The following is a 20,114-nucleotide window of genomic DNA, read 5'->3' as shown; positions in this document are numbered from 1 at the left end:
AGGCAGGTAGGCAGAGAGAGGGAAAGGGAGAGGGAAAGTGGGGAGGGGGCACTCCTAGCTCACATCTTGAGAATAACAACTTGTTATGCTTTGGGATATTAAACTACCAGCTTGTGAAAATGCTAATTAATATGCTTGCATTTACCTTGGTGCCCTGTTACTGTTTTATTGATTCCTCCTTAGTTTTCCAATTACTTAGTATAAGCCAAAAGAACAATCATTATTGATAAATTCATTGTCAGAAATCATTGATTAATTAATTTATCAGTAATTTATGGCAGAGGGAAGATTCTTCTAGTTCCTTCAAAAAGACACTCCTGGCCTCATGTCTAGCAGCTGTGGAATTCTTGTCCATACTTTACTGCTGGGCTGCTGGGCTGGCTTAGGGCAAGAAAACAGGCAACACCTGTTCTTTGAGTTTAGGGATGCTTTGGGTAGGACAGGGAGAGGATACAACTAGTTACTGTTGTGTGCAGGACACTTTTACTGTGAAGAGAAGAGAAGGTTAAACAGTTGTACTTGTGAGTTTAGTGGTTGGGGTCCCCCTAAGGCTCCTGCTGAGGCTGGGAGTGAAGCATGGGTCCTGAGAAATCTGAGGAAGACTGGCTGACATTTGGGAACACTTGGCTGCTTATTTCCTCATCCATCCATCCATCCATCCATCCATCCATCCATCCATCCATCCATCCTGTCAGTCAGTCACTCCCTCGCCACTGGCTTACTGCCGTCGTCTTTGGTCACTCAGCTTGTGCAGAGCCCGGTTCATCTAGTTCTTTGTACTAGATCCTGGCATGCCATTGGACGGGTTATCACATGACCTGTGCTACACACATCCAGGGAGTTGGCGCTCGACTTGTTTTCCACCATCAGGAAATGCTGACATTTGTCCCTTACTTTCTAAGGAGTGAAGGACTTTCCCCACTTTCTTCTTCCCCTCATGCTTTCTGGAAGGAGAGGGTTCCACCATGTTGCCTACTGGCCTGGTGGAGAAGAGTCCAGAGTGCAGGGAGGGAGAACTTGGCCATGAAGAACAGTCCCTTTACGTAGACGTGGTAGAGGGGGTTGGGGAAGTGCTGAGGAATAGGCTGAATGGGGTTTGTGGTGAGACAGTGATTCTAAAGTGGGAAGACGGAATGCAGTGACTATTGAGGTGATCTCACAGTCTGTACCTGATGAGTTGGGAAGTCAGGCCTCAGAGATATGGCCGAGGTACCCCACAGTGATTGAGTACAGCTGATGGTGGGCGTTGTGCAGTTCCTGAATGGTTATGTCAGTAGAGCTTCGCAAAGCCCAGCAGTGGACCCCGGTGCTCCAGGTATAAAGTAAGAAACAGGTGGTTAGACCCTCATGGCCCCTTAGAGGCTGAGATTTCACAGATACTTGATGATGTAAAATACATGTACAAAGAATAACCAGGAGACTGGGCAAACCAAGCATCCAAGCCAAGTGCAGGGATGCTGAAATAGTCCCTTTACAATTTCCTCTGAGTTCATGCTTTCTATTTTAAAGAGGGGCTAGGTAAAGAGGGGGCCGAGGTTAGGTCAGTGCCCTGTTCAGCAGACAGTAAGGCTGGGAAGATGGCGGATGCTTGCATACGGACAGAAAGCATGGGTGCCTTCGGGATTTGGCAGGAAGTTCATGCTTGTGGTGTGGCAGAGCAGGAAGCAACGGGCTGGCTGCGTGAGTGTGGTCTAACAGCTCTGTGGAGGTGAAGAAAGGGAGCCATCATGGACTGCCCACACTGTCAGCACCCTGCTCTGCTAACGGAGCTGCTGGGGTTGAAAGAACTGGATTCCTTTCCCAAGAGCTTGCTCTTTCCTTCTCTGACTGGACTGCAGACCCCCGAGGACACAGACACCCCACTGCTACCTTGGGGAGAGCTTGTCTGAAACTTGAGTTTTCCTCTGTTCGTAACTTCCCTGTGCCTGTCCACTCCTCTGTCAGACTGTGGCGGTGAGATGATGGAGGTCTGAGCGCATTTAAGGGGCAGACAGAAGGCTGGACTGTTCTGGATGAGGGATTAGGGGTTATGTGCCAGGGCTACAGAAAAGGACTGGACACAGGGACAAGGAAGCAGGAATTGAATCTCGGATGATACTGGGACACCAATAGGCAGGTGGAGAGGCGATCCGAGCTTAGGGCCGAGTTCTGCTCAGTTGACAGAAGTTTGCAAGTGACTGATACAGAGCCCTGCCCTGTCCCATTGGCACTTCCGGCCTCATCACAGTGTGCCAAGTGAATTGGCCCTGGGGGACAACTCAGTTAAGGAAGTAGGGAGAACGGAAGAGTTGGCAGAGTTTTGTCTTCCATGGAAATGTGTGTGGCGCTTTTATCTCTGGTGTCTAGGTTCCCTACTCTCTGTATTCTCCTGTGTCAACCCGGAATAGTGTGGTTGGTATAGTGTGGGTCTATAAAATGTCATAGGTCGTTTCACGGTGTACTCGCAGCCCTTATTTGTACAAACATCCTTTCTAAGGGGCATTCAGAGTATTTTGTGATTGTCATGTGCCCTGTGCCCTCCATCTTTGACAAAAGGGATGGCTTATGTTCCTGGGACAACTCAGCCCCTCTGGAAAGCCAGGAAGCTGCTACACTTTTCATCTTGGCAGGAATTGTACTTATTTCTTCCTGCCCTACCTTATCCCACAAACTGTAGCGAAGTCTGGCAGTCACAGTGCCAGTTCATAGCCAGGCTTACTGGTTCAGGTGCCGTCCCTGGGCAGTTTTGCTCTGTAGTTAGTGTTAGGCTGAGTGGTTGCAGCAGAGCCCGTGCTTTCAAAGCCCCAGACGCCTTCAAGGCTTTGTAGGGGCCAGGTTCACTTTCACGTGTGGGCAGCAGGCTCCTCAAACCACATAAGTGAGGGTCACATAACCGAATTTAAAAGCAGTTCTGCTTCGGATCCCCCACATGCGCCTTCCCTATTAAAACATTGTTGCAGGGGATTTAAAACACATGCGGCGATAACAGCATAACGAGTCCTCGTGCTCCTGACCCAGCTTCAGCACCACCGAGTGGGCTTGCTGTCCTTCTCTCTGTGCCCCCACTTGTCCTCTCTGAAAGCTCTGCCGTTTTCTGAGTCAGATCTTGGTTCTCACGTCATCTCATCTAAACAGCCCAGTGTGTATCCCCTTAACAATAAAGGCTTCCAAAGCATAGCCTCGGCACTTCTGCTCCACCCCACGAAATAAGCTCGCTTTAAAACTGTCAGATGTTTAGTGTTCAAATCCTCGTATTTCCTTTAAGACAAGTGACTCTTTCAGTCCAGTGGTTGGCTGTGAGTATCTGCATCTGTCCCAGTCAGGTGCTGGCAGAGCCTCTCAGAGGACAGCCATGCCAGCCTCCTGTCTGCAAGTACAACATGGCATCAGCAATAGTGTCAGGGATTGGTGCCTGCCCATGGGATAGATCCCAAGGTGGGGCAGTCTCTGGACGGCCTTTCCTTCAGTCTCTGCTTCATTTTTGTCCCCACATTTCACTTAGACAGGAACAATTCTGGGTCAAAGAATTTGAGATGGGTGGGAGGCCCCATCCCTCAACTGGGGCCACGTCTGTCTACTGGAGGTGCTCTCTTCAGGTTTATCTCCCACTGTTGGACATTTCTGGTAAGGTCATCCCCACTGGGTCCTGGGAGCCTCTCACATCCCTGGTCTGGGACTTTCTAGAGGTTCTCCCTTCCCCAACCCCTCACTGTTGTATTTCTATTCACTCTCCTGGCTCTCTGGGCTTCTCTCCTATCTTCCCCATACCTGATCCTACTCCCCTTTCCCTCCCCCTCCCCTCTCCCACACAGGTCCCCCCTTCCCTCCGCCTCCCATGATTATTTTGTTCCCCCTTCTAAGTGGTATCGAAGCAACCACACTTGGGCCGGCCTTCTTGTTAAGCTTCCTATGGTCTGTGAGTTATATCATGGGTATTTTGAACTTTTTAATTTTAAAATAATTTAAAAGTCCCATACATTTTAACTTGGATTTCATATTATTAACATTCTCCTCCTATTGTTTTTACTGCTTTGTCTTTGAGAGTGGCTTTCAGACACAAAACCTTCATTGTCCCACAAGTAAGGGCAGCTTTTATCGTACCTGCGCTGGGCTCATCAACACGGAAGAGTACCATTGACGCAGTACTCCTGGTTCTGAGCTCCACCCAAAACAGGCAGTTTTTCTTCCTAGTGGGGTCCTTACGCATATCAGGATCTTAACTTCTTTGTCGTTACCATACTTTTGCCTGCCTTTTAAAATTCCTTATGTGTTGGCAATTGAGAACAGGGCCTTACCATGCTAGGCAAGCACTGTAGCACTGAGCAACACCCACCCCCAGAGCTACCCGCTAGTTTTAGCCGCAAATACTGCCAAACGGTGGAACTCTGCTTCTTGATCCTCTGGTCCTGCCTCTGTAGATCCAGCTCACCCCGGATAAAGAATACTCAGGAGTAATACTGTGTGAGAACACGCTGACTCTCTTACCACTATTCCCTAAACCATATGGCACACTGCGACATTCTCTCTGTCTTTCTGTCTCTCTCTTGCTCTCTCACTCTCTCACTCTCTCTCTCTCTCTCAGTCATACACTCTTATGTATGTATGTATATAAGTATGTATGCATTGCATGTATGTATGTATCTCTGTATCTGTGTTGCTTTAGCTAGAAACCATAAAGATACAGTGACACTTTTCATTCTAGTCCACATTATGTAATCTATTCAGTCTTTTTCTATTCTACATTTGGGTCTTCCTTCCGTGGAGAACACTTGTCAGTTCCCCACTGTTGAGTGGCTTATCTGCACTGCTTCCTTGTGTGTTGAATGGTCCAGGCAAACAGGCTGCCTTCTCAGCCATGGCCATGTTGCCTCCAAGCGTCATCTAGTCTGCGTTACCCTGAATGTTGAAGAGCTCAGGCAGGCCCCCAGTGTAGTAACTCAGACCAGTCCAAGAGTCCAGGTCACTCATGCTTCAGAGTTGGTTATGCAAATGGAGCAGAGGAAGGCCAAGGAAGAGCAGCCAGAAAAGAGCACTCGACGGTGAGAATCAGGCTAGAGCCATTTTCAAGCAGTAAATCCCCCCAGTCAGAGGGGATGCTTGTGCTCCTGCGTTAGGCGCCTTCGGTACTCTAAAGGTGCGAGTATAACTAAGTTAGGAAGTATATATGCTTCTTGATCTAAGGTGACTTCTGAGGTTCCGAGATGTTTAGGATCTTGCATGTCCCTGTGTAAAAATAGGATTCCAAATAAACTCTAAAGGATGACAGCAGTGATCAGTTCGGACCCTCCTCCATGTGGAAGCGGAACGATGTTAAACGCTCACATGGTCCTATCAAGACTTCTGATTGTCTTACTGCTCTAGCGGGGAGTGTGGTTACTGTATTGAAGAGATACGAAGAGAGCGGACAGCCCTGATTTGGAGGGATTGCTCTAAGTTTCTCTCTATTTAAGTAGGCAAAAGTGGGAGTTGGATAGATGATCGCCCTTCCAGAGTCTTGTTCTCAGGTGCTGTTGTCAAATGTAACTGGGTTGTTGTCTGACTGCAGCCACAGTTAACTGTCCCTTGTCATAGAGCGGCAGCTCCCAACTTGGTAAACTTGGGAACATTTACTACAGTTGCTGTGGTGAGCTGGGACCATAACATTAATTTTATTGCTTCTCTTACCTTGTATCCAGTGACACATCAATCCTTTTTGGGTTAGAACGAAAAAGTCTGCTGATGTTTGAAAGGTAATTTGAGATTGCCTAAGGATGATGAGAATATCCCAAACATTAAATATTAAAAGATATGTCAAGAGGAACCCTCCCTCCCAAATCCTAGTCATTTGTGACAGTTTTCTGTGCTTCTGCCATGGCGATAGAGGGACCAGAATTGGAAGTAGATTGAAGATGGTATCCACTGTGAGAGGTGGGATTGGAGAGGTCAATTAGCAGTTAAACTACTCTTGAAAATGACCTGCATTTGGTTCCTAGCACCCATGTAGGTAGCTTACAACTGCCTGTAACTCTAGCTCCAGGAGGATCCTACACCTCTGGTCTCCAAGTTTAGAGAAAAAAAAAAAAACCAACACATGTGCATATACCCTACACAGACATACGTGGCTGCACATAGCTAAAAATAATAAAGGTAAATCTTTTATTATTTTTAATAAAAGCAAAGTAAAAAACAGTTAAAAAAAACACTGAGTGTCTGAATCAAGTCATCATGGTGGGGCGATGCCACAGGTGTTTGGAGAACAGAAATCAGAGCTCTATGCCAGGATTGTTCTTGTTGTGTGAAATTACTCTATGTCCCAAAGAAGCCTGGCTGCTGACAAGAGGTACCCGGGTAGCCAGGCACGGAGGAGTGAAACCAGGACTGGGAGCAGACAGCGGCTGATCAATCCAGCTCACCTTGTAGCTTTCACCATTTGGATAACAGCAGTGGCCCTCATAAGAGATAGCGTTGCTGCTCCATTGCAATCCAGAGTCCAGAGTCAGATGACAGCAGAGTGGCTCTGTTCACAGAGTAATCCGCACACATCTGGGTAGCAAGTAAAAAGTGACGCCATAGCTCTCTCCATATTCCACTTCTGTTTATAAACCCTTGAAGATGAGGCGTCCAACTCAGGGCTTTAGGGCCTGTGGAGGATTTGACGGGTCACCGACACACTGACTTTGACTTTACACTTGCTGTAAGCAGTCGGACATTAGGACCGGAAGAAAACCTGACGGTTGTTGTCATTGCCCCTGAACGCAGGAGGAGCTGCCCTCAGTCTGGGGCTCCCATATCACACGTCCTCCGTGAGCAAGGGCTGTTGGTCCTGAGTAGTAGCAGTGTATGTCAGCTGTCTGGGGTGAGCAGTCAGCAGTCCATGCTTTACCCATCTGTGATTCCGAGCTCTGTCTGGGGTGAGCAGTCAGCAGTCCATGCTTTACCCATCTGTGATTCCGAGCTTGTGCGTTCGTCCCTTGTGAGCATCGACTAGGAAAGACTGGCTTGTCCCACGCAGGGCGCTGCTGGAAGGTCCTAACTCTGGGAATTCTCCTTTCAGATGCTGTCTTTGCGTTTCAGTTGCGCAACCCAGTGCACAACGGACACGCTCTGCTAATGCAGGACACCCACAGGCAGCTTCTAGAGAGGGGCTACCGGCGCCCCGTCCTCCTCCTCCATCCGCTTGGTGGCTGGACGAAGGATGATGATGTCCCTCTGATGTGGCGAATGAAGCAGCATGCTGCAGTGCTGGAGGAGGGCATCCTGAACCCTGAAACAACTGTGGTGGCCATTTTCCCGTCTCCTATGATGTATGCTGGGCCGACCGAGGTAGGCTGCTTTTAAGATACCAGGGTAGTAGTAAAGCCATTCTTGTGAATACAGTGTTATCACCGACTGACCTACTGACCGTTCCCTGCTGCCTAGAGGTGTTCCAAACATTCCACATTGCTGAGTACCCATTCTCCTGCTGTCGGGAATGTCCTCTGGCCGTGGCTGTGAGGAAGACACAAGCTAACACAGTGTAGCAGCAGAGTAAGGTGTTTTGTGTCCGCCAGCCCAGGTCCAGATCCAGTTATAACAACATTGATATTGTTGTTTTAACAGAGGTCCAGAGCACAGGACAGAGCAGTGTGACTTCTGCTTTTACTAAGTTTTTCAAGAGCTAAGGGACTGTGGGTACAGCCAGCTGTTTTCTACCTGGACTAATTAACTCAGACAGAAGAGGTTTATTGGGTCTTGTGGCTTCTGGGCCTGTGGTAAAATGGCATACCGTGGTGGGGTTGAATCAGAAGAGCGTTTGCATTGTGGCTTGACAAAGGAAGAGGCAGGGACCAGGGTCCCAGTATTTCCCTCAAGGACAGGACCCTTATGACTTCCTGGTTTCCTGCCAGTAACTTCAGGGTACTGGGATTGCAAGCCTGCTACACTATGCCCAGCTTTCGACTGGAAAGATTCTTACGCCTTAAGTTCTGTCAGTTCTGTGCTTCTGCAGGAAGATTCAGAAGTGAGAGTAGGGGCTGGAGAGAGATCCTGAAGATGTGTTTGGATCCCAGCACCTACGTACAAGAATGGGAATGGGATGGCTGCACGTGTGCTAATAACCTTGGCACCATGGAGGGTGGAGACAGAAGTGCTGTGGCTTGCTAGACGCCAGCCGAGCTCTAGACTCAGTGTGAGATGTTGTCATAAGGAATAGAGTAGAGAATGACAGAGCAGGCCATTCAACACCTTTCTCTGCCTTCCGTGTGCCCATGGGCTTCACGCTTCCCCATCATATGCACATAAACAGACACACACACACAGCCACTCACACAGGCACACGGATACAAGATCCAGACACACAGTCACAGAGGTGTACTGGGAGGGATGCTGCTTGCATTCTAATATAAAATACTGGTTCCTCAAGATGTGGGTGACCCCAATGAGCAGATCTTCATGTACTCAAACTGATGCCATGTGAACCCTCTCCCCAGTTTAGCTGGTCAGTAAAAGGCTAGAATGGGCTGGGGAGGGAGGAAGGTGGGACTGGAGGTTCAAGTAAGAGGGTTGCAGGTAGAGAGAGGGGGAGAAGAGGGGAAGGAGGAAGAAGCTGCTATGGGGCAGAACCGCATGGCAGGTAACAACGGTCCTCTAGCTGGGGACTGAGTTGGTACAGCCTAGGTCTAGGCTTTAAACAGAATACCTGGATTGTGTGTCTTTTATATGGGCTCGCTAGGATGGTAAATTCCTACTACACACACACACACATACACACAGAGAGAGAGAGAGAGGGAGGGAGGGAGGGAGGAGGAGGGAGGGAGGAAGGAGGGAAGGAAGGAGGAGAAGAAGAAGAAGAAGAAGAAGAAACAGAAGAAGAAGAAGAAGTTACCTAAGGCCGTCCTCTTTGCAAGGCAGTGATGTTGATGGTGAACTCATTCCTTCACCCATCCTGAGTTCGTGGCCGAGGCATCCCTTACAAAGAGATCAGCATAAGGAGAGCACGCATTCTTACTGAGTTCAAGTCTTCCGTGACACAAGAGCCTCCTTTATACATAAAGATCCAAGGAAGGCTGGACTGTCTGCCTGAATCTGATGAAGGACGGGCAGCTCTGCAGGTGGAATGGAAGGAAGGGAATGTGATTGGCTACTGCTAGGCCTGGGGACTTAGGATGGCCTGCTGTTTATGCTCCTGTCTGTCCCCCTCTCTTTAGAGAAAGAAGCATTTTTTCCTCCATGTCCCGAGGGCCTTATGGCCAACTTTAGGGCAGGTCAGCTGGACTTACTGCCTTCTTCGAGGGAGAAGGAAGGAGAGAAGTACAGTCTTCTTGCTTCTGGTGCTCTCGGGTGCTCAGGGTTTGCAATGGCCTTTCCTGAACCGGCTCTGGCAGGACCTGCCCTGGCCTCTTACTGGCTCTGGTCACTACCTGCAAGAACGAGTCTGGTGAACAGAATGGTGATGCAGAGGTGTACTGAGGGCTGCGGCCTGAGTCCCAGCCAGTTTGACACCAGCGTCCTTTGTAACCTGTTAGACGTCTAATGTATGTGCACAAGCGTGCTCATTTGAAGGATGTAGAGTTAAGTATTCTGTATTCTGTTCTGGACATTTCCTAATCCGTCTTATTTTAACTTCACATTGAACTTACATAGGAAAGAAGGACATATTTTGTAGGCGTTCATTTAAGCTAAATTTTCTAGAATAAACATAGCTGTACACCCAGCATCCAGAAGCTCTGGTTCCTCTTCCTGCTGGGCTGCACCTGTCCTTCCCACAGCAGTCACTGCACCCCTTCCAGTGAGGGTCCTGGTCCCTCGTGTCGAAGGCTGTGCACACGGGATACCAAGTGTTGAGCAGGAAGAGTCCAGGAGGAAGGAGCCAGGCAGGGCACTGGGAGAAGTTGCCTTGTAGTTAATTCAGTCTCTGGTGTGAGGTACATTAACTAAGTAGACTCTTGAGCCACCACTCCAGGTAGGGTAACCCATGGAGATAGTTTACACAGCTTGCTCAGAATCACACAGTGGTGAGTGATGGAGTCTGAATGTCCCTACCGTGAGGCTTCTGGAACATTCTTCAGAGATGCCCTGAGTTGACCAAATACTTACCTCCTCTTCCCGAAGTGACCTGGGCTGCCACAGCAGTCGGGCTAGCCTGGTTGTTACACCTGTCTAGTTAGAACCATGGCCTCTTACGTGTGCTTTCCTCACTTTATTGACCCTGGCTCAGTGCAGTCAGTGGTAGACTGCTCACTCTCAGGATATAATGTGTGACTTCCCCTAACGCTGTTGAGCGTCATGGCTGTGTTCCATTTGATTTTTTGCTGTGAACAGCACACTGGTGTGGACTTCAGTGCCTGCCTTACGTGAAGCTCTTGGTTACTGTGGAGCGGATGGCTGGATAGGAATGTGTCTTGCTTGGTTGGTCTCAGGAGAGGTCTCCAGTCCTTTCTACTGCAGATGCGTCAGTTCTCAGTGCACACAGCGCTGGGGATCCTCCCCAGCTGGGGATGGTCCTACCCGTTAACCACGGTGGCCCTCTGATCCTGACCGTTAGCCGTAGTCACTGTAGCATTGATGTTTCTTAACCCAGCTCAGGGATCTTCACGTTGGATCAGTTTCACTAAAGAAGGAATGGAGATTGATTATAAGCGGCCGTAGTTCTAGGTAGTGAATAAGAAATAAAATGTCCTAGCCCACTGAAGTTTTTGTTATGTGTGCGGGTGTTTTGCCTGCGTGTGTGTATGTGTATCACATGTGTGCTTGAGTCCATGGAGACCAGAAGAGGGTGTCAGAGCCTCTGGAACTGGAGTGACCAGTGATTGTGACTTAACCTGGGTCCTATGGAAGAGCAGCCATGATCTTAAACATGGAGCCGTCTCCCCAGCCCCTAGTAGCTCGTTTTTATTGAGCTCTCACTGTATTTGCCAGACGATTTGCATACGTTACCTTAGTCCTTGTAACAGTAAGAGAGCAGGTACTATTTACAGAGGAGGCCCTTGGTAGAGGTTAAACAGCTGCTCTAAGTCAGGTAGTAAGTGATGGAGGTGGAATTTGCACCCTCGCAATCTGGTCCCAAAGCCATGCACTGCGGTTCCACTCTCTGGTGTTGTTCAACTTTACAGTAGTGGAAAACCGCAACTGGGTGTGTTTTGAATGCAGACTGGAAGTACGCTCCTAGAAGTTCTAAAATCATGAGTTGACATGGCTCTGGCAGACTTTTCTTAGAGGTGGAGCTTACATATCTGCCCGTTGTCGTCCAGAGTGGTTGTGTGTGCTTTCTCTGTGTAATCTGTATTCTTCCGATTTCTGTTGTTTGGATATCACCCTCATGTTGTTAATGATAGATGGGTTTTGTTATCGGCCTGTGGGTTTTGTTTTGTTTTTAGACAGCATCTCACTACGCAGCTTTGGTTTAGCTTGGGACTCCCTATGTTGCTATGGCATCCAGGCTGGTCTTGAACCCAGAGATCTGCCTATCTTTGCCTCCACAGTGCTGGGATCAAAGGTGTGTGCCCCCCCGCCTGGCCCTTCTGTGTTTGTGTTACTGGTTTTATAAGGGGTAAATAGGGTGACTGTAAATCACTGTCGCAGATGTCTCAGTGTCATGTATCACTACCATATTTGATACCAGTATGAAAAAGTATGTATTCTTGGCTGGCTGGAAGAGAATAATTACTTTGCTGTAGGCTCTCACCATCTCTATCCTGACTCACTTAAAAGCGCTGTTTGTATCTCTTAAGGGTGCTTCATAAATTTGTGTAAATATGGCAGAGAGCCCAGATGATTTGCCATTCATAGGCTTCATGTCAGAACACAGTCCTTGGCCTGACATGGACTGTCCTTGGCATCTAACTGTAGAATGCTAATAATATAAAGAAAGTGGAAATAACATCTGTGAGTGTCTGCGTATGAATCGCATGCTGAACTGACACTCTGCGTGCATTGTGTAACTCTCGGATTTGTGGATGGGGAGCACAGTGCAGGTCAGTGGACAGATTACTGAGAATTGTGGGAATGAGGAGAAAGTGGGGTTAGCAGACCTACTGCGGGCAAGGATACACAGATGCCTCCTTGCATGGATAGAAGTTGCTTGGAGTGTGCAGTAGGCAGATTTTTTTCCTATACATCTGGACACTGAAGAAGACCAAGGCCAGCAGCTCAAGGGCAGCCAGCCAGGGTTAGGCCAGCTTTAAGTCCAGCAAGACACAGAGCTGATGCCCACCTGACTCCATGGCCTTCATGACTACTGCCCTGCCCCTTGGGCTTCATGCTCTTTGTACAAGAGCACACTACTGCCAAAGGTCTCAAAGCAGCCCTCCCCCTGACGGTGGGGGAGGGGGTGTAAAGAAGTTTGGTTCTAAGGTGCATAGTCAGCACTTGTATGAACTTCTCAGCCTTTGATCAATAAACTAGAAGTCACAGCAGCTGTTTTAATATTTTAAGTAGCTAAGTGTTTCAGTGTTTATGGCCTGGCACGATTTAAGTGGCTTATGAACTACCCATTCTTGCTGTCTTCTCTCTCCCCCCTTTTTTTGAGGTAGGGTCTTGCTATGTAGCCCAGGCTACTCTGTAACTCACTGTGTAGCCCAGGCTGTACTTTCCCCAGCCTCCCAAGTGCTAGGATTAGAAGAGTGCGGCCATGCCTGGCTCTGTCACGCCTTTCCCTGTAGCGCCTCACTCATGTGCTGCTTATTCCAGCCCTCAATGAAGACTTTTCTTTAATAATAATAATAATTTTAAAAAACCTTCATTTTTCTAGTTTTTCCAGTGACATCAGGAACAAGGCTGCCAACAACACATATTTGCCAAATTGTCATAATAAAATACAAACAGCGATTCTCCTTTAATCGCTGCCTGGGTTGTTTGGAAGGCATTGGTACCAGATTTGTTTCCTTAGCACAGATGCGCTTCAGAACAATGAACAGCTGCTGAGGCTGCGCGGTTATCAACAGGATGTTCCTCGTTTTCCAGTCTATAAAAAGTTAATGGCTTGGTTCTGAAATTCCATCCTAGGAATGGAGTGGGAGCCGTGACGGGGAGAGTTTACTTTCTAAGGCTTAAAATGGTGTGAATACATAATTTTATCTATATGAGTAAGTAGTTGGCAAATTGAAAGTCAGTTTTTCTCTTGTCATTAAATACGACATTTCTCTCCTGAAGAATAGTTTTGCTTTCTAAGATCTGTTACATGAAAGTGTCAAAAAAAATAAAAAGATGGATTTGAGGATATGTATTCTGAGCAGATGAAGCTGTAATGAGGACCCACATGTAGGTTTTCTCCTTGGGGAGGGGAGTGTAATGCATTGTCGTAGGTGGGACGTCTGTCTGTCAGGAAAGTTATTCTCCACTTGTTAAATGACTCTGTGTTAGAAACAAATTCTATGTAAGTGTGCAGGAACGTGTAAACAGGGACCGTTGGAACACACTGCTGTGTGGATTCCTGCCTGTTTCCCTAATTAGGTCATATTTCACACCAGTATCCGGCAGCCAGTACAGTACCCACTGGGACCTGAACCTGCCCTCTGACTCCTTCAAATGGCCCCTACGTCCTTATGTCTGTCCAGGGCTCAACCTCCATCCTGGTTTGTAGCCTTGCAGATTGGAGTTTGAGCTCTGTGATAGCTTCATATTCATGCCCAGTTATGGTTTTGGCTTGGGGGCCTGATTTTAATTCTGGCTCCTGAAGAAGGTGCAGTAAGTACATTGGGACTTCCTACTGTGGCATGAGACATATGTGCCGCTCAGTGGGACAGCTGACAAAGACACACATGCCGTATCATCTGTGGTTTCTCAGCACGGTCATCAAAGCATAGTCATCTAATATGCGGACATCCATTCCAGGTCCAGTGGCACTGCAGGGCGCGGATGGTGGCGGGGGCCAATTTTTACATTGTTGGACGAGACCCTGCCGGCATGCCTCATCCGGAGACAGGGAAGGACCTCTATGAGCCAACCCACGGTGCCAAAGTGCTGACGATGGCCCCCGGCCTGATCACCTTGGAAATCGTTCCCTTCCGAGTTGCAGCTTACAACAACAAAAAGAAGCGGATGGATTACTATGACTCCGATCAGTAAGTCTGACCCTTCCCTCACCACAGAAGCTGTGCTGCCCAAGCTGTTTCTAGGGTTCAGCACATTGTCTGGTCTTTATAACTTCTGAGGGGGGCTTTGTTAGAGCCATCTCAGGAAACGTGAAATCAGAGAAGCTCACTCTCATTGGCTAGAGTTAGAAGTGGGAGTAAACGCTGAGGTGGATGTGGTTCTAAGCATTTGGGAGGCAGAGGCAGGTACACGAAATTTGAGGCCAGCCTGTTATACATAGCGAGGTCCAGGTCAAGCAAGCAGCCCCTCACCAGCCCCCACATACATACTGACCTGCACACTGGATCTAGTTTCAGTAAATCTAACTTCAGAGTTGGTGCTCTGGGGATTTTGTTGTGTGGTCCTTAGGGGTATGTTCCTATTTATATGCTTGTGTGATTGCTAGCAACTTTTAGATTACATGATCGGAGTGCCAGGCCTTGTCGCAGAGGCTGGCAGTCCCAGCTTATCAGAAGGTGAGGCAGTAGGATCACAAGTTTAAGAATAGCCTAGGAAAGGCAGGGGGATCCTGTCTTAGAATAAAAAGTAGAAGGGCTGGGCTATAGTTCAGTGATAGTTCCTTAGCACACATAGGGCCTTGGTTCAGTTTTGAGTTTGGCTAATATGTACATTCATACATATGTATGTACATACATACATACATGTTAATATTAAGTATGTATCTATTTCTTTTGGATGGGTAGAACTGTAATCATTCCTGTCCATGGATGGTGTCTATGTAAGCTTAAAGTGTAAAGCTAAGTTACAGGGTCTGGTCCTGTCTTAGCCACATGACCTGAATTCTACGTCTATTTCCCTGTAGTTCCTGGGTTACTTGGTCAGGTAGAATGGGGGCAGGGGACAAGGTGCTTCTTCCTACATCTTTCTATTGCTCTACTACATGATCTCAACATCAAGATACTTACTCAAGACAGGGGCCCACTACATAGCCCCACTGGCCAGGTACTCGCTGTGTAGATCAGGCAGGCCTGAACTCAGGATCCGTCTGCCTCTACCTCCCAAGTGCTGGGATTAAAGGCACACACATCCGCTGATGTTTGTATGTAATGTACACATGTGAGTTTTGTCTGTTGACTCTTAGTTTACCTGTTTAGTATAAATTACAATGCATAGCCAATAAGTAAAGCCAATAATTCTCGTAGAATTAATCAGTTTTCATTATGTCTATCAGTTTTGGCTGCACTGACAGCACGGTCTGAAGATTGACAGTGGCTGAGTCACATCTATTCTGAGCATTAGCAGCCCTTCCATGGATCTTTACATAGCTTCATGTTCAGGAATAGTGTGGACTCCGACCCAATATCCTCATTTACTGGGAGCCATTTTGCCCCAGAGGAAGGGAAAAGAGATCTTGTGAAAAATAGAACAACATTCTCGTTTCTAAAAGGCAGATAAGCACACACTTCTAATCCCAGCGCTTGGAAAGTAGAGTCAGGAGGCTCAGTGGTTCAGGGTCATCCTTACTAAATAGAGAATTGGAGACCAGCCTGGGCTACATGAAACCCTGCCTCAAAAATTAAACATAAGTAAGTAGTAAATAAAGTAAAAGAATTAGCATTAAAAATAATTAGAAAGTGGGCTGGCGAAGTGGCTCAACAGGTAAAGGTGCTTGCTGCCAAGTCTGCAGATCTGAGTTCAATCCCTGGGACCCACGTAATGGAAAGAGAGAATGGAAAGAGAGTAAGTTGTTCTGTGACCTCCACATGCGTGCCATGGCATGTGTGCACCCACACACAGACACACACAGAAATGAGTGTAATTACAAAACAGGTTAAAGGGATGACACACTATTTTCTTTGGGTTCATCGATGACTTGGGTTAACGCTGTCATGGCCACTGGGGATGGGAAGATCGTGTGTGCTGACACAGCGGTTCTAGAGACAGTGCCCCTTCCTTGAGGGATGAGCTGTCGCTGAAATTCAAGGACGCCCGGGAGCGTGTGGGCTAAAGGTTTTCACTAGAGACACAAGGAAGGATAGACAGACTTGTAATGGCTACCAGTGGCCTGCATTGCAGAAGTAAGCACAGGGTCAGTGCTTGCCTGTGTTTGCTGAAGACCTCAAATGTGATGCAGAGTCTGCCATACTCTGAGACCTCAGAAGAATTTGCGGTTGACAGCGTGGTATTATTCTTGGCACAAGATTGTATTCTTAACCACGTGGTCTTAATTTTTAACCTTAAAGATGTATGTGTGTCTGCGTATGTACATACATGGTGATACATGGACATATATGTATGTATGCAGAACTGTACCATTGCAAAAGTGCAGTTCCAAGGAGACAGCATCGGGTCTTTTAAAAGAAGACTATTAAAGAGGATATTATCAATAACGGTAAATTATATAATCTCAAAAGGCGATGGAAATTTAAGTAGAAATGACAGAGGAAAGTGAAAGCAGTTTGGGCACAGCCCTGCCCTTTTGTGGTTCAGTTTATGTAAAGCACCATCAGAGAGCCTTGCTTGTCTGTGGGAGACCCGACTCAGCAGCCTTTTTGAAGCCCCCCTCAAGCTCCTGAAGGAGCAAGGCCTTCCTGCAGACCTGTAAGCCACATGGTGCCAGAGGCAAGTGCTTTTTGCTTTTTCCTCCTGTGCAGTTTGTCTAGTTTGTACAGTATTCCAGAACTTCATTTTCTGAGAACCCTGGTGAGCTTCGCTTGGTGAGTTATGTAGTGACAAGGGCAAGCAAGGAGAGAGAAGCAGAGCCATTCTGCCAGTGGTTTAGCTTAGGATAGTTTCCATGCGTGGCATTAAGAAAACTGAGCAAGGGCCTGGGGAGGTAGTTCATGGGTAGAGGCGCTTGCCGTGCAAACACGAAGAGTGGAGTTCCATCCCGGCACCCAGGTGGAAAGCCGGTGGGGTGGGGCTGCATGGATTTTAGCAGCAGGCACTGCTCTTGCAGGGGCCTCAACTTCGGTTCTTAGCACCCACGCAGGTGGCTTTGTAACCACCTGTAACTCCACCTTCAGGGGAGATCTGTGCACACACACACACACACACACACACACACACACACACACAATGAAAAAAATCATAATAAAAAAACCCTGGCACAGTGGCATGTGCATACCTTTTCTAATCAGTCATCCCAGGCCAGCAGGAGGCCTCATCTCTGTAAGCAAGATGGTTCCTGAGGAACGAGGTCTGAACTTGACCTATGGCCTCTGCAGCCACACATGTCTGTCTGTCTGTCTCCCCCCTCCCCCTCCATGATGAAAACCAAGGGTAATCAAAACACATCAGTTCTTTTTCCAGCTCAAGGGCTGACGTGTTTGGCCCCTGTGGTCCCTCTGCGTGGCCACCGCTTTAATCACGCACAGGACCCTCCGTCCCATCTGTGTGCAGTTGATTAATGTGCTGCTAAGGCCCCTGATAACTTTGATGTTTGACTGAATCTGGGTAGTACCGCTTTAAGTTTCTCGTTTAATCATTTAAAAGCTAAATAATTACATCAGTTCTCATAAGATTTTCCAGAGATGAATTCTATGCTAGCTGCAGAAGTGGCTCATTTCCTTGGAATTTTTTTTTCTAGTTACCAAATCTTAATACGTTAACTTGGGAAGCTTGAAAAATGCCTTAGTTTTAATTTTTTTCTCTGTTTGTGTTCAAATATAATTAAACTGAGGGGAATATGTTGGAAAGTGATTAAAATTTTGTGAGAAGGCGGTCGTCTTTGATGTGGCGAGAAAACAGTTATTAATTATGAGCTTGTCCGTGTTTGATTAATGGATGCTATTCAATGCCAGCTTTTATGTAATTAATGATTTTGCAGATCTAGGTTTGATTGAATAGTAGTGTAAGACACAGCTTAGGGAGGGAAGTGTCCTGAAGAGTTCATGCAAGATAATTACTGATAGGAATTATGATAAAAGTCATCTGTTTGTGTTTAGGAAGTCAAGAAAACTGTGTTAGCTTTAGAAATGACTCGGGGACTTCAAGTAACAGGATTTCAGTCCTACTATAGATACCATCAACTGTTAGGGTATTGGTTTTTTTGGTCTTATTTTCTTTTTCTTTTCTCTTTTAAAGGGTAAGTGTTTGTATTCTGGTAGACAAGTGCAAAATTATTTAGATTATAGAAATAGCACACTCTGTAGAAGGAGCATACATGAGTAAAAGGTGTCCATGGAGCTAAGTAACTGAAGGGATTGAAGGGCAAGTGTTCCCAGGCTGGCATCATTGTTTCTTAACAGATTGTGTTCCTGTTTGTAATGATAGAGTATGTTTTACCTGACGGCCTGCTAGAGAGAGAGAGAGAGCACTCGGCCACCTAACGTGCCTCTCTTACCATCTAGGAGACGCCCCCTACCATCTAGAAGCTCCCCTTACCATTTAGAAGACCCCCCCTTAGCACCTAGACGAAAACCAGTGTGGTTTTGGAAATGATGGGTGTACCCATCCTTCAAGGTGTCTTTAGATTTCTTTCCTTTGTGTACTTTGAGTGGCAAGCCCACCTAGTCTGATGGTTTCTGAGCTATGACTCTTAAACCTGTATGTCAGTGTTGCTCTGTTGCTAATTGTCAGTTTTGTATTGCTAAAATAGTAATTTCTGTGTAGCTGGTAAGGTCAGAAAACCAGCTTGTCTGTCCTCCTGCCAGGCCATGCTCTTGTGTGCCTTCTGTCTCTGGAGTCCCCTCCCTGGTGACTCATTTCCTTGAAGATGTAGGATTGGAATCCCTGTCTGCTAGCCATTGGCTGACGATTGCGCCTGCTCCTAGAAGCTCCTGTCAGCACTTTCCTGTAGCTTCTCCATCTCAGCACATAGCCTTCTCCATTCCACACAAATCTCTCTAATGCCTTAGATCTCTCACTCCCTGACCCCCCACCCCCACCTTCTTTTGCTTCTAGCTAGGAAGCTCTTATATAATTAAATTTACCTGAGTAGTTTTATGGTCAACTGATCAGCAATTTGTATTGCATTACCAACATTCCCTTTGTGGTATTCTTTTTTTAAAGATTTATTTTATTTATTTATTTATTCATTTATTTATTTATTATATGTAAGTACACTGTAACTGTCTTCAGACACACCAGAAGGGGACATCAGATCTCATTACCGATGGTTGTGAGCCACCATGTGGTTGTTGGGATTTGAACTCAAGGCCACTAGAAGAGCAGTCGGTGCTCTTAACTGCTGAGCCATCTCTCCAGCCCAACCTTTGTGGTATTCTTCTAGTGTGCTGTAGCATACTGTGATAGTGCCATCATGGGGCAGAGGTCAGCAGGACCATCTCTGAATTCTGCCTACCACTCTAGTGCGAAGTTCTGCTTCCATTCTTGACATAAATTACGATGCTCAGAATAAACATTACTCTCATAACATATCCAAATTCTAAGTAGTTCAAAAAAAAATTCCGTCTCTTCTCAGAGGTAGATGTAGCTAAGGTCCTATTCTATTGACTAAAAATTGTGTGACAGAGCAGACTAAAAGTTTAAAAAGAAAAAAAACCAAAAAACAAAAAAAACCCTAATCTATAAATATAGCCAAGGCCCACCTCCTAGCAGCTCATGGAAGCTAAGGACCCGGGGTGGAGACAAGGTTAGACTTGGGGTTAGCCCCCAGTACTTGGGAAGTCCTGCACTTCCCAGCAGTTTTGGGTCGAATGCCCGGGAGGAATTCTGTTAAAGATTGATCAGGTACTGGCTGGACTGTAGCTTAGTAACAGCGCTTGGCTGGCACTATGAGCACCCTGACTACGGTCCACAGCACTATAAAATAAATAACAAATAAATAAATAAATGAATAAAGCCAATTAAAAGGAGTGAGGCTCTAAGTGGAAAACATATGTTGATAAATTTAGATTCAAGTGGAGCCTAGTGGAGCCGGGTTTTGATCCTAGCACTCAGGAGGCAGAGGCATGTGATATCTTTGAGTTTGGGACCAGTCTGGTCTATATAGTTCTAGGAGAGCCAGGGCTACATTGCGAGACCTTGTCTCAACCCCTCCTCCCCAAAAGATTAGATTTAAAATAATTAAACTCAAAAGAACTCCACGTGTGTGCATCTGTGTCCGCGGGACTAGCGTGGCTATGACTGCAGGTGCTCACACTGACGAGTGCACATGGAGAAGTCACAGGACAACCCCAGGC

General features: G+C 46.9%; 1 protein-coding gene across 1 annotated transcript in view; it reads left to right on the top strand.

Annotated features, from left to right (window-relative positions):
- Papss1 (3'-phosphoadenosine 5'-phosphosulfate synthase 1) overlaps nt 1-20,114 on the top strand; it is a 74,355-nt gene that overhangs the window by 46,565 nt on the left and 7,676 nt on the right. Inside the window, exons 10-11 of the mRNA XM_032897305.1 lie at nt 7,013-7,281; nt 13,768-13,997. Coding sequence (XP_032753196.1) covers nt 7,013-7,281; nt 13,768-13,997 — 499 coding nt within the window. The remainder of the gene's footprint in view (nt 1-7,012; nt 7,282-13,767; nt 13,998-20,114) is intronic.

Source organism: Rattus rattus, chromosome 3, assembly GCF_011064425.1.
Source record: "Rattus rattus isolate New Zealand chromosome 3, Rrattus_CSIRO_v1, whole genome shotgun sequence".
NCBI classification, from domain to species: domain Eukaryota; kingdom Metazoa; phylum Chordata; class Mammalia; order Rodentia; family Muridae; genus Rattus; species Rattus rattus.
Note: the sequence above shows the minus strand (reverse complement) of the source record. Positions and strands in the feature narration are given on the sequence as shown.